The 17,368-nt window shown below is 22.1% G+C and overlaps 1 protein-coding gene across 1 annotated transcript; it reads left to right on the top strand.

The window, feature by feature from the left end:
- Positions 1-582: 582 nt before the first annotated feature.
- Bm10115 (uncharacterized protein) lies at positions 583-15,532 on the top strand (the record flags this gene model as incomplete). The annotated part of the gene is made up of 14 exons (XM_043082580.1): positions 583-603; positions 910-1,026; positions 2,019-2,138; positions 3,190-3,298; positions 3,897-4,057; positions 4,582-4,754; positions 11,614-11,772; positions 12,184-12,688; positions 13,524-13,641; positions 13,907-13,998; positions 14,310-14,454; positions 14,602-14,800; positions 15,045-15,178; positions 15,486-15,532. The coding sequence occupies 14 exons, from the start codon at positions 583-585 to the stop codon at positions 15,530-15,532; spliced, it is 2,100 nt and encodes a 699-aa protein (XP_042938514.1).
- Positions 15,533-17,368: the final 1,836 nt, after the last annotated feature.

A 17,368-nucleotide genomic window follows, 5' to 3' on the forward strand; every position in this document is an offset into this window, starting at 1 on the left:
TTGTTTGTTTGTTTTTTTTTTTTTGTAAGTGTTAATGCCTTTCATATTAATATTTTGTATAAACTATGCTTTGTTTCAAAAATTATTCATGAAATAATAAACTTACATTTATATCTCCAACACTATTAATATTTTAAACTTCTTGACACCAATCTTTTCGGCAATATAATTTGAGGTAATTTGAGAAATGAATATTCACATCACCATATCAATTTTAGTTTTTCTTTTTTTATTCTTAGTGTGATTGAGTCTTTTTTTTTTCTTTAATTTCACATTTAGCGAAAAAAATAAATAAATGAACAAAGAACAAAAGGGAGGCAAGAGGTAAATATTGTTTTTAGTATTAATTTTATTTATTATTTTCTTAATTAATGAATGAAACTTACCAGCAGACATTTCTATTGTTTTCTTTCTCACTAAACAAGTGAAATCAATAATTTTTTGATGAAAATTTGCATATTACCAAGGAATTATATGCAAATTTCCTCTACTATAAAAGCCAATCATTCACAAAAATTTCTCACATTTGCAAGAATCGGTCAGTTCATTGCGAACGTATCTATATTGATTGAGATTTTAATAATGGAAAAAAATAATGCTAAAGTAAGTTTATTGTTGAAATTAGCAAAAAAAAAAAAAAAAGAAATAATTTGAAATTGTAAATATAATTACCATTTTTTTTCTCAGTCATATTAAAATTTCATTTAAATATTTTGAAGAAATTTTTTTTTTCCTTTTTTGTGTTTGTTATTACAATTTTTTTAATGAACAAATGAAAGAATTGAATTATGTATTTACTAAAAATTAATTCTATATTTATTAAATTTTTGAAATTTAGATTTTTTCTCAAATAAATTGAAATCAAAAAGAAATAAGCAAAATTATTCGACGAATGTTAGCAAATTTTAGGATCTACAAGCAGTGGACAAAGCAACATATGAATTACAAGAAAAAGTTATTGCTGTCATATGGGATTGGATATCAGTTCAAGTACCACTTGATAAAATTAGCTTATTTATTAGTAAAGTTAGTCATTTATAAAATTTGACAAAAATTTTAAATTCTATCATTCAATACACACAATATTTGTTTATACATAAATTTTAAAAAAAAAAAAATACATAAATTTTTTTAAAAAAAAAAAAAAAAAAAAACATAAACATAAATTTTTCTCAATTTTCCATTCTAATTTTGCGAATTTTTTTTTATTATAAATTTATTATTCACACATTAAAGCATTTTTATATTTAAAAAAATATTTCCTTGCAGTAAAATAGAGTAAATTTAATAATTTAACAAAAGTTTTACTTTACTCCTCGAACTAATTTATATAATTAATTCACTTATGCTATTATTATACATTACTTTGTTGCAACATACAATTGAGAATTTCATTTTTTTTTTTGAAATAGTTTTTTAATCTAACTGATGAAATATCGGTTTTTAATTCTCAACTTCAATTCACATTTATTGGATTATTTATAAGCAAATTTAAATTTACATATATTTAGTTATTTATAAGCCAACTTAAGTTGATAACATTCAGTTATGTGTTAACCAATTTAAGTTCATCTATATTCAATTACACAATACTAATTTAAGTTTATATATATATATATATGACAACCAATTTAAATTCATTTATGTTTAAACTATTTGTTATCAGTACTTGATTATTTCATATTAAATAATGATATCATCAGCTTATGCTATTTAATTAATAAATTCGAACATTCCTTTTCCACGATAATATTTCTAAACAATTATGAATCATAAATTTTTACAAGTATTAAATATTTTCAAAAGAAAAGGAAAAAAATTTTTTTTTTTACTATCATTTAGAATATGAAATAATATTTTCTAGCTAATATCTAAAATAATTCATATCTTCAAGCTTCCTTTTTTTAATAATAATAATAATAATCTCATATTAGTCTTGCAATTTTTAAACAAATTGTCAAATTTTTAATTTAATTTAATTTTTTCTAAATTTCCACTTTATAATATATTTGTTTTAGATTCGTTCTACTGTTGTAGAAAATTTGGATGAATATTATCCACGTGAATGTGCTTTTGTGGTTTATTGTGATGCTCGTTTTACGCCACCTGTTATAACTCGTGAACTGGCAAAATCAACGGTTTATATTTCCGGTTTTTAAAAAATTAATTTTCTGAATTAATTTTTTTTTTTAAAATCCAATTATATAAATATAATTCATTTCTTTCTTGAATGGAAAGCTATTTTTTTTTACTCTTTAATTAATTAAATTATAATAGTAATTTTATATATTTAGACAAATTTAATCTAATTTCTTTCCAATAAGTAACAAAAAAAATGAAATACTAACATTATTATCATAGGTAGAATTATCTGTGATATTTTTGTTATCAGTTAAGAAATGATATATGACATTGAGATGAATTTTATATGATTTAATTGTTACATCAATTGATAATTGTTTCATTAAATTTTGTTTTAGTCTAAAACATTATAATTCTTTTGACAATAAAAAAAATAACCTTTAGTTATAATTAATTTAAAAAATAAGTTTAAAATAAATATTTCAATTTTTACCACTGGGAAAATTGATAAATTTTGTTTATCTTAATTTGATCAATGTAATAATTTTGTCATTATGCAAATATTAATTTAAAAAAAAGAAAAATCGTTAGTAAATTTAATAATATATTAGTTTGATCTATTTATTTTCCTTATCTTTTCAAATATTTTTTATCATACTTTAGAATAAGTAACATAAATAATTTTATTTTTTACATAAATGTAAAATATCGAAAATTTTTTTAAAAAACAATAAATTTATATGAAAAATATCTTTTTAAATAGGCATATTTAATGGAAAAATAATGGAAAAAAGAAAGAACAACGAAATAAAAGCAATGAAAAAATTAATAGAATGAAGAAAAAGTTAAAATAAAATTAAATACAATTTTTTACAGTTTAAATATAAAATCTATAAACATAAGCGATTTTACATATAATTTAGCATAAATGTAAAATATAGAAAATTATAAGTAATAGTAAATTCTATATGAATAATATAAAATTTTGAAAAAACATTTTTTTTTTGGAAAGTTTTTATCATAAATATATATAAATTTTGTAATGATTTGAATAAAATATTTGATTATTAAAAAAAGAAAAAATGAAAAAATAATATTAATTATTAGAATGTGGACATAAATCACATCGAATCAAATGAATCGTCCTGGGCTATTTGTAAAAAATTACATCGTTTTCACAGTGATTACGATCCTGGTATAATTGCGCTTATCTCTGGTAAATTTTGTTTTTTTTTTAAGGAAAAAATAAAATGATATTTTAAAAATTTTCAATAATTTCAATAGTTTATCACTCATTATAAAATAAAGAAAAAAAAATATAAAAAATAAAAAAAATGTAGATAAAATTTTTTAAAAAAAGAAGAAAAATATAAAAAAAATAGAGAGAAAATTTAAAAAGAATTAAAAATTTTCATTTCTTCTTTCTTTTTTCTTTTTGAAAGTAAAAAAAAAAAAAAAATTTAACAAGTGAATGTTTTTTAATAGTTTTGATTTTAATTGATAAATGCTAGAAATAATGTTTCATTTTTGTTTTATAAAATCAACAAACAAACAAACAATCAAAAATCCAAAAAGAAAAAGAATAGATAAATGAATCAAATTTAATTTCAAAAAAAAAAAAAAAAACAATGAAAATTTAATTTCTTTCTGTTTAATTTCGAAAAAAGGTTAAAAAAAGAGGCTAGTTGAAATTTGGAATGTTTTAAAATGAATTTCAATCATTTGTAAATATAAATGTAAGTGCAAAATTTAATATATTACTGAAATTAGGACAATCTATTGCATAAAAATTTTATTAAAATATTTTTCAACAGGTGCATCAGCAGCTTATGGTCCAGTGCTTACAAAACTTAGCCGTTGCGGTTGGCATATTCAATTATTTCATCCCGAGAATACATCTCGAGAATATGCACATTATGGTGATCGCAACTGGTCAATTGAGCGATTACTTGATGGCGAAATTGAAAATATTAATGTTTGTTTTTATAATTTTCAGTTTTTTAAAACAATTTAATCATTTTGGTAATTTTTTTTTTGTTTTGTTGCTTTTAAGTTTAAACTTTAATTTTTTTAACTTATTTCATTTATTATCATAACAGTTAAAATATAAATAACAAGATTATTTATTAAAATAGTTAAAAAAATTTTCATATGTTTAATATTTTTTAAATGTAAAATATTAAAATGCTGGCTTTTTATCAAATCATTTTTTTTTTTTTCGCTTAAAAAACTTAATCATATTTTTAATAATTTCCACTTTTTTCTTGTATTTATGTTTTGTTTTGTTTGAGAAACAACAATGGCATTATTTTTTAATGAAATAATTTTAACTATCTAAGCTAATAAATAGCTCATTTTCAGCTTTAAAATTTTCATATAATTTTATCATTTTTTCTTGAAATAAAAAATCTTAAAACAGAAAGATTTTCCCTTGACATGGATATAGTAGTTGAAAAAAGTTAGGAAAAAGATTTTACAAATTTTAACTTTTATTTTTAGATTAATACAAATTTCCCGCATACGGTACACTTTTTGATAACTGAATTATGCAATAACGATGAATCACTTGGTTTTTTGACTAATATTACCGAGCAGTATCAAACAAGAGTTATCTATTTTAATGAAAAAGCTGCTGAAGCAATTATTGAATTGAAAGCATTTGATATTGAAGGGTTAGTTGTTTATTTGATTTTAAAAAAAATAGAAAAAAAAATTTTTTTATTTTAATAGAAAAAAAGGATAAATTAAAACTTGAATTGTTTGTTTGCTTGTTGTTGTTGTTGTTTTTTTTTTCTTTTTTGAAAATATCATAAAATATGATCAAATCTTTTTTTATCATCTCAAAATTTGATTATAAAAGTTAATTTTTTATTGATCTAGAAATTTTGTTTTCAAGTTATTTGTTTTTAAATGTTTAATAATAATAATAAATATATGATTGGAATGAAAGGTATGCAATTATAGAATATATATATTATATATTTGTATTGTTATTAATGTAATGTAAACATTATTAAAATGGTATGTATATACAATATAGGTGATTGTAAGTGACAATATTTACCAAAAGATTAAATGGTATATACGAGGTAGTACGTTGGAATATAGAAAAGTAAACGTTTTGGTGAAAAGATTGATCAGATTGAATGGAATGAAATAAATTTGGTAGAGTTTTACTTAGAATGATTTTATGTTTTTTTTAATAGTTTTAAACTTTTTGTAAGTGTTTAACAATAACAAATATAATATTTCAACTTTATTGATAATAAATGCAATGATTTCTCATTTTGATTTATATTTTTATTGATTTTCATTCAAATTACCACAAATTAATCCAATCCAATCTTTAGTAAACAAATGACCTTCAAAAGTTTCTGTACCTTAAAATACACCTTACTTCTATGCTCCTCTCATCATATTTTTCATAAATTTTTTTTTTTCCCAATTTGATCCAAACTTTATCGTTTCGCCTAAATGAATGAATGAGAACTTTTATAAATGAAAAAGATATAATTATATGATAAGAATTGAAATGAATGTATCATTGAAATTTGAATAATAAACTAATAAGTAATTATTTCAAGCTAATAAATTAGCAATTAAAGGAGAAAAAAATAAGTAAATAATTCGTTGTTGATTTTTGTTTTATTTACAAAAAAAAAAAAAAAAAATTTGTAACCACTAAGTATGATGGAACATTGCTCATAATTTAAAACAGTCAATAATTTAAAAATATTTTTTAAAGGACGTTAATAAAACTTTGAACAACCATAATTTAAAACATTTAATAAACGTTTAAGACAATTTAAAAAAAAAAAAAAAAACGCATTAGTAGATATAATCTAAAAAATCAGTGATTGATTTGCAAATTGTTTGGTATTATTACTATTTCACTTTTCTTTTTAATTTTAATGATTATTTTTTGATTAAATTTTATTAGATAATATTATATAGTGGAAAAATTAGAGTCCTATAATTAATTATTTTCACAATAATTATCAATTTTTTTTTTCTTTTTTTTTTATAACAATGTAATTCAGTTACTCTTTTTATTAAAATTAATACATATGAAAAATTATAATATAAAATTATAAAACAAAAATATAAAATTAATACATATTAATACATATACATATATCTATTGTATACATTATTATTTCTTATTATGTATAAAATTTTAACGATCTTATTCGTTTCCATTTTTCCCTTTCAAATCAAAAGTTTTATCGATTTTGAATTATCTATTGAAGAACGAGGACGATGAACGAGTAAAAGGAATGTGAAAAAGGATAGGATGGGCGACAAACTGGCTGTTTTCTCTCTATATTATATATATATATATATACCATCATTTATATTCTATCATATATCTATATATTTGTATTTAACTAATTAATTAATTAATCCTTTATCTATTTATTTCATTTTATGAATTTACATAATTATCGAAAAATTTCCCATTATAATATATATTTATTATTCATTTATATTTATTTGATCGTATATAATTGTTTATTTATTCATTTATTTACATTTATTTGATTATATATATATATATATATATATATATTTACTTATTTATATTTATTCATATTTAATTTAATAATATAAACATTATTCATAAAACATACATGGTTATTTCATAAAGGAATATGAATTTTGTTCAAAACTCTCGAAATTTCACCTTTTACTCTTTTGTATTCATCACATCACATCACGTCACATCACATTTCATCGTTGTCAACTAACGTCATCGCTGTGCCTTTATTTCGTTAGTTGGATCTCTTCCCTTACTTTTCTCACCTGTCTCTCTCTCTCTCTCTCTTTTTTTTTTAATTTTAAAATATACCTATACATATATACTTAATACAATATTACAATGAGCACTTTTTTTTAAGCAATTTCTTTAAATATTTCTCACACACACACACACACATACATACATAGGCAGACACAGACACAGACACGGACACATACATACACATACACACATACATATTACATATAAAATGTTTGCTTTTTCACAGTCATCCAAACAAATATTGTCTGTGCATACCGTTTTGCTTACATTTCATTTCGTTCTTCTCTCTTTTTTTGTTCTTCCACTTTTTTTTTTTTTTCCAAAATTTCGTTGTAAAAAAATGATTAATTATTAGCACTGTAATATAATTAGATAAAAATAGCACTTAATTTATGGTTTAATTATTGAAAATAATTATTATTTGAATTTTTATTAGAGTAATACTTTCTACATTATTTAAATCATTAAATCAATAATGTTTTATCATTTATTTTATAAAATAATCATTGATTATTATTATTATTATTATTATCAATTATTATTACCATTATTATATATTATATTTGATTTTTATTATATTAGTAAATAAATTCGAAGGAATGATGCAAAATGAAGAATGACCGCTTTGACATTCATTCATTCATTCATTCACCATCCTTTGGTAATCATTCCATTCATCAAAATTCTCGAGAGCACTGTCCGGTCATATGTGGTAGCAATGACCTTCAGAACAATTAGTAATTTTGTTGAGGGATCAGGTATGAGAGATGGAAGAGTAAAAGCAAAGATAGATGGATGGATGAATATTATCATCAAGATAGACATAAATGATTTGAAAGAATGAAAATGCGAAGAATGTATATATGTCTATGTCTTGACAGGTGAACTTCATCGTCCGATTATCTGTCCATTTTAAGAAAGAGGAAAAAAAAAAAAAAGAAAATAAATGACCAAATTTTCGCGCAATTCAATGAAAGTACTGATTGATTGACCTTTGAATTTTTGTTCACCTTGAGAGGAAAAAAGTAAGATAGTAAAATTCATTTCGCGTAACGAACGATGACCGGACAGACTAATAAATAGATGGGACAGACACAGACATACACTTCAACCTAACGATGATGAACCACCGATCAAATAAATCTTACCATACTCCATAACCATTTGTCCGTTCCACTTCTCACTTCAATTTACTTCTACTAGCATACTATTTGCGCTTTCTTAGTGTGTGTGCATGGCATTTCTAATGAGTTGAATTAAATTTAGTTAATTTATTTACATTTTGCGCAACAATTAATATTGGTTAATGCATGATAATTTGTTTTTAATGCAGTGTTATAGTTTTAACTGTGACAATGACAGCGATAGTATTGTAATAGTAAGTGCAACAACAATAACACAAAAGCAATAACAATAACTAATAACAATAATGTGTAACATTAACAATTATTGATTTCTCGTCTTATTTTCTCATTAGATGGAATAAAAAACAGATATTGATTAAAAGAATTATTCATAATTTAAAACTTTGAAATTCAAATAAATCATTTCCCATAGAAATTATTATAGAATTGTTAAAAGTTGTTAAATAATAGTTTTATTAGTCAATTGATTTTGGCCAGTTAATTAATTCATTATTATTACTTTTCATAATGCTATTATTATTATTATTATAATTCTCTCTCAGGACAAATCTCACAAATAAAATTATCATATATAAATTCAATTGAGAATTTATCTTTTTTCATTTCTCTGTGTCATCTCATACATTATACATCAATTGTTTTTGAGCAAATAATACAAAATTTTCGTCTTCTTTTTGTATGAATTTTCTACAATTTTTTACTTTCTTCATTATAACAATTATAATTCCGAAAATTTTTATAAATTCCTCAAATTTAATTAGTAACAACAACAAGTAAAGAAATCATTTTCATCATTTTCTTACAATACTAAGCTAATTATAAATATATGTGCATATAATGGTTAAATAAACTATTCCTATAATTTATGAACAATTAAAATTTCCTAATATTAAATAATATCAACATTTTCTTTCATTTTTTTTTTTTTTTTTTTTCATTTCTCTGCCTTTTTTCTTCATTAATTGTTTACTTTTTATTTTTGTATTATTATAAATGCATTCATTAGAAGTTAACAAAAAAAAAGGAAATTGAATGCAATTTTGTTGGGTACTGTATTTTTCATCAAAAATTCTCATTACACCTTTTTTTTTTTCTTCGATCTTTTACCCTTTCCTTCTCTTTTCTTTGCTTCCCTTGTAATCATCTGTAATTGTAAATTTTAATTTTGGTTGGTTTATATATTACTCAACCGAGAGTATACTGTGTTTTTTTTTAATTATTATCCACTCTTTCTCTTTCTCTCTGTCTTTCTCTCTTTTTATTACTATCAAAAAATCACTTTCTTTGTTCTTAAACAATAGAATAAATAATCGTCGCTATTAGTAGACATGCATATAGATAGATAAATTAATTGACAATTTAATTAAATTTAGCAAAAGTAATGGAATGGTAAGACAAAAGAAAAAAACAAGAGAAAAGAAAAGAAAGATGAGAGAGAGAAAAAGTGAAAAAAAGAAAGAAAGAAGATAAAAATAACAAAAATTAGAACAACGATTCAACAAAATGATAGAAAAAAAAAAAAAAAAAAAAAAAGAGGAAGCAATGAATAAAGAGAAAAAACGATGAATTGTTAGGTTTAAGAAGTGTGCAAGAAATATTTGTAATTAAAAAAAAAAAAACACTTAATTGTGATATTAATGGTTAAAAAAAGTACCTGTGCATTTTACCTGTTTCTTCATACGATTCTTGCATTGCATACCCGTCTGTTCACATTTCTGTCAAACATCTATTTAGTATGTTATATAAATTGCTGAGGAATATGATATGTGTCGCATGTATGTATGTGTGTGTGTGTGTGTATGTGATTATTCATTTATGTACACCACGTATATTATGCATGTCGTTTTGAAAGAAATTTTTTGACTAAAAATTAGTGTGAAATGATATAATTGATAATGGTAGTTATACGTTTGTGATAATTATGATAGTGCTGATAATACATATGATAAAGATAGTATTAATGATTGTAGCAATAAATGAATGGTGATAATTAATGATAACCATAGTAGTAGTAGTAATAATAATAATAGTATATTAATGACAAACAATACGATGATAAATTTTTAGAACAATTTAAATTAATTCAAATTGTTAATAATATAAACAAATTATCAAATACTATCAACAATAGGGAAGTAGAGCAAAGATTATTATTGTCAAATAATGCATTGCAAATATAATCACTATGCTACTATCAGTGTTAGCAAATTTTTTAATCATATCAATATTTATCATTTATTAGTGCAAATATATGACATTTTACTATCATTTATTAGTTATAACACTTTACGTTTTTATTCATTACATATAAATGTGTATTAAATTTGAAGTGATTCTGAAATTTTATTGACTTGAATTATTTAATTAAATTAAATGATTTTGATTTAAAATAGGTTTCATTTTTTATTAAATCGATTAATCATATTTTCAACATATAATCTATTTCTTTTAGCATTTTTTCTTTTTTTTTTTCTCATTTTTTCTTTTTCAAGATAAATTATTTTTCTTTGGAAAGAAAAAACAAATTCTTATACATACAATCACCATTTTTGGGCAATTTGTGCATAATATTTTTCTTATTAGTATCACTATTGTATTTCAATATTTATTAATTTTTTTGTTTCAGTATTTTATTCAGCATTTCTCATTTATTTTTGCTCTTTTTCTTTAAAGTTAATAAAGTTTTCTCCAATTTTTTGTTATTTTAATATCATTTTTTTTTTTTTTTTTTTTGATATATTAAAATATATTTAATAGAATGAAGTTCCTCTATCAATAAATTAATGCATCATCAGTATCTTAATTAATCATAACATTGTTGTTCTCGATGATAAAAAATTTTATCAGCATTTCCTATACTTAACTAATTCTAGTTATTGCTTCATTTCTCTTTTTGTATAAAATAAGATGAGTTTTTAAAAAAAAAAATGAAGTGATCCAAATTATTAAAAACATTATAGTTTATAATTTGGAGATGAGTCTTAATTTAATTTATTCTTTTTATTTTTACGAAGTATCAGACGGTATTACAAAATAAATCTTATTTAAAATATCCAGAATAAAATTTTTTTTTGTAGTATTTTATTTCAAAAAAAGAAAAAATTATTATTATAAATTTGTAATGAGAGTGTTGGTGATAAATGAATTTATCAATGACATTTTGGCATACCAGAAGGTCGTTAATAGCTGATTACGATCAAACTAAATCAAAAAATTGCATTATTGCAATTGTGATTTTTGTATTATTGTCATACATGTCTAATGCAATTCGTATTATAATTTTGTGATTATTTAAATTTTGATCAAAAAAGAGGCTAGTATTATTTATTTTAAGGAAGAAAATTTTTCGATCTTTAAACTTTTAAATTCATACATTTAAATTTCAAATTTTGCAAAAAAAGATCGATAATTTCATTAAATTAAGAACTAAAACATTAAATGTTACAAATTTAAGGATATAACAATTTAGCTGTAATTTGGGTGGAACAAAAATTCGTGCAATATCATTATGTGAAATAATTTATTTACTAAGTGAATACTTATAGTTAAACTTTTTATCAAATTAAAATTCATTCAAATTTTCAGTGCAGTATCGTTACTTGAAGCACGTATTCGGGCTTGTTCGCCGAATAACGGCGTTCTAGTGGCTTCTACCACGGATGCTTATCGTTTGGAAATTTTAACCAGTGCATATTTCCTTTCCAACATCAAAATTGCAAGACTAACCAATGCACCCAATGAACGGTAGTATAATTTAAAGATTTTCTTTCGTTTGCTTTACTTTTTCTATTTTTTGTTTTTTAATTTTTTTCAATTGATTGCTGAAATTTATCATTCTTTTTCATTTTGATATTAAAAGATATTAATGATTTTTCAATCTGTGATAAAAAACTTTCTTATAATTATCTTTTCATGTGACATCGAAATGTATTAACAAAATATCGATATAGTATCCTATATATACAATTCAAAATTGTTGAGAACTTTTAATAATAAAGTGATAAAAAATAATAATAAGAATAAAATTTCTTTAAAAACGAAAAATCAATAAGAATAAAAAATTTTTACTCTTAAGCATTTCTTAATTGCATACTGTAATGTATTGTTCTCAAATGGCATACTGTAACTACAGTGATATTTAACCCAAATTTTTAGGCCCAACATACAGTATCCGAACACTCCAACAGATATAGGAACACTGGAAGCAACAATCGGTAATAGCTTCAATGCTGCAATACCACAACCAGTAGCTGTACCGTATTCAGTGATGCTACCATTAAATTTTATACAACAGTTGACTTTTCCATTTCGCTTAGATATTACTTCTGCTGCTATTGCACATGTTGATACGGCTGCAGCTGCAGCTTCAGCAGCTGCCACTACAATATTCAATATTGCATCATCAGCAACAGCAGCAGCAGCAAATATTACAACACATACTGCAATACCACAACATACAACATCAACTCCTGCTGCTACTACTGCTACTGCTACTGCTACAGCTACTTTCGATCCATATGTAGCGGAACAAATTGCTGCTACTACTACAACATCACAACTTTTGCAAGAGCGACACGAACTGCAACAACAAGTTATGCAACAGCTCAAAGTTAGTAATTGCAATATGGATGATACGACAATTGATTATGAACAGAATAAGGTATGAAATATATATATATTTTAATTATTTATTTTAATTTTTAATTATTAGCTCATTTCCAGTTATATATTTTAATTATTTAAGTACATATTTTATTTTAACCACATATTTTCATCATTTTAATTAATTACTGTGAATTTTACATGACACCTATGAATATTACATCTACGTATAGCATGTATCACGTTTAGCAGGTTAAATTTTTCCGATTGACTATAAATTTTAAAATAACTCTTTCTCAGGGTATTATCATTTATTGCACATATCAGGTTTAATAGGCCAAAAATTTCCCACTAATTATAAATTTTACAAATAACTATTTAGCACATATCATATAATGCATACACCACATTTACTGGGTTAAATTTTTTTCACGAATTATATGAATCATAAAAGTTAATGTTTTTTATCACGTTAAGTAGGTCAACTTTTTCCCATGAATTATGAATTTTGCAAATAATTATTTAGCACATCTCATATTGCATTACATACATATATGACATTCTGTAACAGTTCAATCAAAAAATTCCTGAAACTTATAATTCTATAAGAAGTTAGTGTAATTTTACGACATTTAACCCTGGATTAATATGAGATTTTGTTAAAATGTTTAAATTATTTCCAAAATTATTACATTTTATAATAATTTAAGTAGAAATGAAATGAAGAGATGATATATTGATGTGGTAGAAAATTAATTATGGAAAAGTTTATGAGAATAGCAAGCACAAATATATGATTACACAAAAGCATGTTACTAGCCTAAGGAGGATTGAAATTTCAAATTCTGAATTATTGATTAGTGAATTGGTAATTTTATTATTGTTGTTTATAGAATAAAGAACTAGAGGATGATTCAAAAAGTCATAAAGAGGTTAAAATTGAAGTATTTACTGAAGATGAAGATGACTATGGTGTTGAAGAGGATGCTGTTTGTGCAGTCAATCAAAATGGTAAATAAATTTGAAAAAATATCTTTGAAAATTTTCGTAAATTTTTTAAAAAATTTTTTTCCAATTGTATTGCAAAAATGTTTGATAATTTTAGGGATAAAAGTTGCACTGTTTAATTTTTATTTAAAACAAAATAAATTAGTTTAACAGCAAATTAAAACAAATTTGTGTTTATTTTAAATACTTCTCCAACTTGTTTAACTTATAAAACTTATTTAAGCTGTTTTTCAATGATTGATTTATCTGGCAGTATTATGATTTATAGATAATAGAAATAGCTGGGAAATGGAGTGTAACAAAAGTTTAAATGAAAATACGAATATGGCGATGAATCATTCATCATATGATGGAGCAGCAGTATGTATTTCATGTTCTGATGATTTCTAGCAATTAAAATTAGATTTAAATGTTTTCATTTATCTTTGAACAAAAATTCTCTGTTTTTTTCTCGTTTTTACTACATGTCAAAAAAAAAAAAAAAAATCATACTTAAAGTTATTTTTGGAATTTTATAAAAAAAAAAAAACAAAAACAAAAAAACAGGATTTTATATTTTTCCAATTATTTTTTTCATCATAAATTTTACATTAAGTTAAAATATTTTATCAATTTTTACAATTCTTCATTTTTCAAAAATTTTTTTCTAAAAATCATTAATTTATTTTTAGAATTACAATATAGCAGAATATGTAAATGAATATCCACCATTACCAAATACGGAATCCGGAAGTCCACTATGTTATTCAGCTGTTGTAAAGGGTATTAAACCATTGAACAACAATAACAATAAACCATCAACTAATCCTATAAAAGGCAAATGATATTTTAAAATTTTTAAAATAAAATATTTGACTGACAAAATTTAGAGAGAAAAAAAAGGCTTAGAAAAAATTTGAAATATTTAAACAAAATTTTCAAAAAAAATTTTTTTATATTAACTTTTTCTTTTTTTTTTTAAAGATTGTTCAAATGTAGCAACACCACAACGACATACATCAAGTATGACCTCAGTGTCAACCCAAATGTCACAATGGGATCAAATGGTAATCGAACGTGGCGGCAAATTTAATAAGCCAGCACCGCAGTGCATCCATTGGAATAACCCCAAGCATCGCCTCGATTTTCCATGTCGTTTTTGGCATCCACGTGAGCAGTGCCGGTAACTTTTTCAAATTTTACGTACATTTCCTTGCAAATATATATTGATGTAACCAGAAAAAAAAAGTGAAAATCAGTCAATAATTTATATAATTCAGTAATATTTAAATTATAAATTTTATATTAATTTATTATTTTTTCATACTATTTAAAATAATTTTCAATTTTATTATTTAGGTTTTAAAAGTTAATTTAATGTCATTTTTTTTTTTTTAAAAAAAAAGAAAAAACATTTATTAATTCAGCTATTATCCAAATTGCTCAAATACAGCCGATGAATGTGGTTTTGCTCATCCATTTTGTGGTGATTTTTGTCGTTGTCCAAGAGGAAAACGAGATCCACAAAAAAATCATCGTATTCCAGAGGAAAGATATTTCGGTAATTTGAAATTAATTATTCCTATTTTTTTCTTTCTTGAAATTAATTCGTTTATTAAAATTGTATGCAGATTTTTGGGTAAAAAGTTTAAAATAAAAAAATATCGAAAATTTTTTCTTTCATTTAATATTTTGACATTTTATTTATATCATCATTATTTCCGTTTATTTTAACGATTCATTTTCTGTTATTTTTCTTTTTCATTTCAAATAAAATTAAATATAAAAGAAATAAAATAAAACATTTGAAACTGGAATATAAAAAAAATTTTACATAATATGAAAATTTTTTGAAATTAAAATTATAGGTGGTGGCGATCGAATGAAATACGCCACTGAGAGCGATATACAATAAACAATGAATGAATTAAGAAAAAATATCATTCAGTTATGAGCAACAAAAGAAAAAAAGGACGAAAATTTTTAAAATTATTTATTTATTTTTCTTTTTTTCTTAAAATGATTGATGTATACTAAAATTATTAATATTATTTGTGTTTATATTTGTTTGATAAAAATTTATAAAAATATTTTTTTTCTTTCAGGTAACATTTTTCCATTTCAAATTCAATAATTTTCCCTTTTATTATTATTATTATTATTAATTCAAAATCAAATTGACTCGGCTAATTTAAATTTTTATACAATTTAATATTACGATGAAAACATATTGTTCATTTGTTTTGAAATCGAAAAATTTTCCATCCTAATAATATTTTATTAAATACTTCATACTTATAGCGGAAAAGCGATGTCCTTTTTTTCAATGTATTAAATTTTCTACTTGTTTCTTATTTCTTTAAAACTTTTGATATTCCAGTCAAAAAAAATAACGATTCCATTTTAATTTCTGATACATAATTGAATTCAAATATCTTCATTGTCTTTAATTTAGTATAAATTTTTTTGAAATTTCACTTATCGATTCATTTATATATAGGCAGATTCTTCGTTCTTCTTTTCCACATAAAACTTATGGGTCTTCTAGGTTTCTGTTTTTTTCTAATCCATTACCAAATATTTAATTGTTCAAGAAAAAAAAAAAAGAAAAAATTATAATTTATAATATTCTTTACTTATGCAGTGGAAATAAATTTAAATTTAATTTCATTAAAATTAATCGTTATGAATGATTGGTATTTTTGTTTTTCTTCAGACATTATCAATGATACTAAATTATAAATAAGTGAAAATATTTAAAAAAAAATCTATATTAGCCCATATTTACCAAAACTCATAACATTCGATTCTAATTAAACAGTATTTAAATTAAGAAGTGATTCCAATTTCGTCTGATTTTCTTTTCTTTTTTTTTTCTGTTTTTTTCCTTCATTAAATTTAAACCATTTCATTTCTTTTTTTTAAATCTTTCTTTTATTCTTTTCTGCTTTTTATTTATTTGTTTTTTTTTTCTTTTTTAAATTTTTTTCAAATGTAAATGAATGCAACGCCGAATTTCAGCGAATCTGTGATTATTGTGTACAGTTTTTTTTTCATTTATTTATTTATTCATTCATTTATTCCATTCATTGAATTTAGTTGATTGATTTTTTTTAGATTTTTTTCTTGAAAATATTTATTTTTTGATCAATCTGTGTTATGTAATAAAAATTAAAACAATTAAAATTGTTTTTTTTTTTTTCTAATTGCATCATTTCTTAGCAGCCAATATTTATTTTTTTCTCTCTCTTTTATCAGTGTAACAATTTCCATCTTTATTTATCATTTTTGTAATGGCTCACCATTCGTGCCTTTTTGTGCCAAATTAATGCATGAAACATATTCTCTTTTTTTTAATTTTATTTTAAAATTACATATATATATGTTTTGTTTTTGTTTTTTTCAAATTCAAGATTATTTTTTTTTAATTAAAATGTTTAAAATTTTACCATCTAATTGTAACATATTTTCCTTTTGTATTTTTTTTTTTTTTTTTGTAAAAATTTTTTTTCATTTGTGGCAGTATGGCTCTTATATATGTGTAAAGTATTTATTTTATTTATTTATTTTTTTTTTTTTTTTTTGATTATTATTTTTTATTTCGATCTTTTCCTTTGTTGCGAAAATGTCAAATTTTTGTTTTTCAACCATATTTATTTTATATAGTAATGTAAAATGCTAGTAAATGATAAATGATAGTAAGATAAGACAAGGAATGAGATGAATTAATTGATGTAATGATGAGGAAAAA

This window comes from Brugia malayi (genome assembly GCF_000002995.4).
Source record: "Brugia malayi strain FR3 genome assembly, contig: Bm_v4_Chr4_scaffold_001, whole genome shotgun sequence".
Lineage (NCBI taxonomy): Eukaryota > Metazoa > Nematoda > Chromadorea > Rhabditida > Onchocercidae > Brugia > Brugia malayi.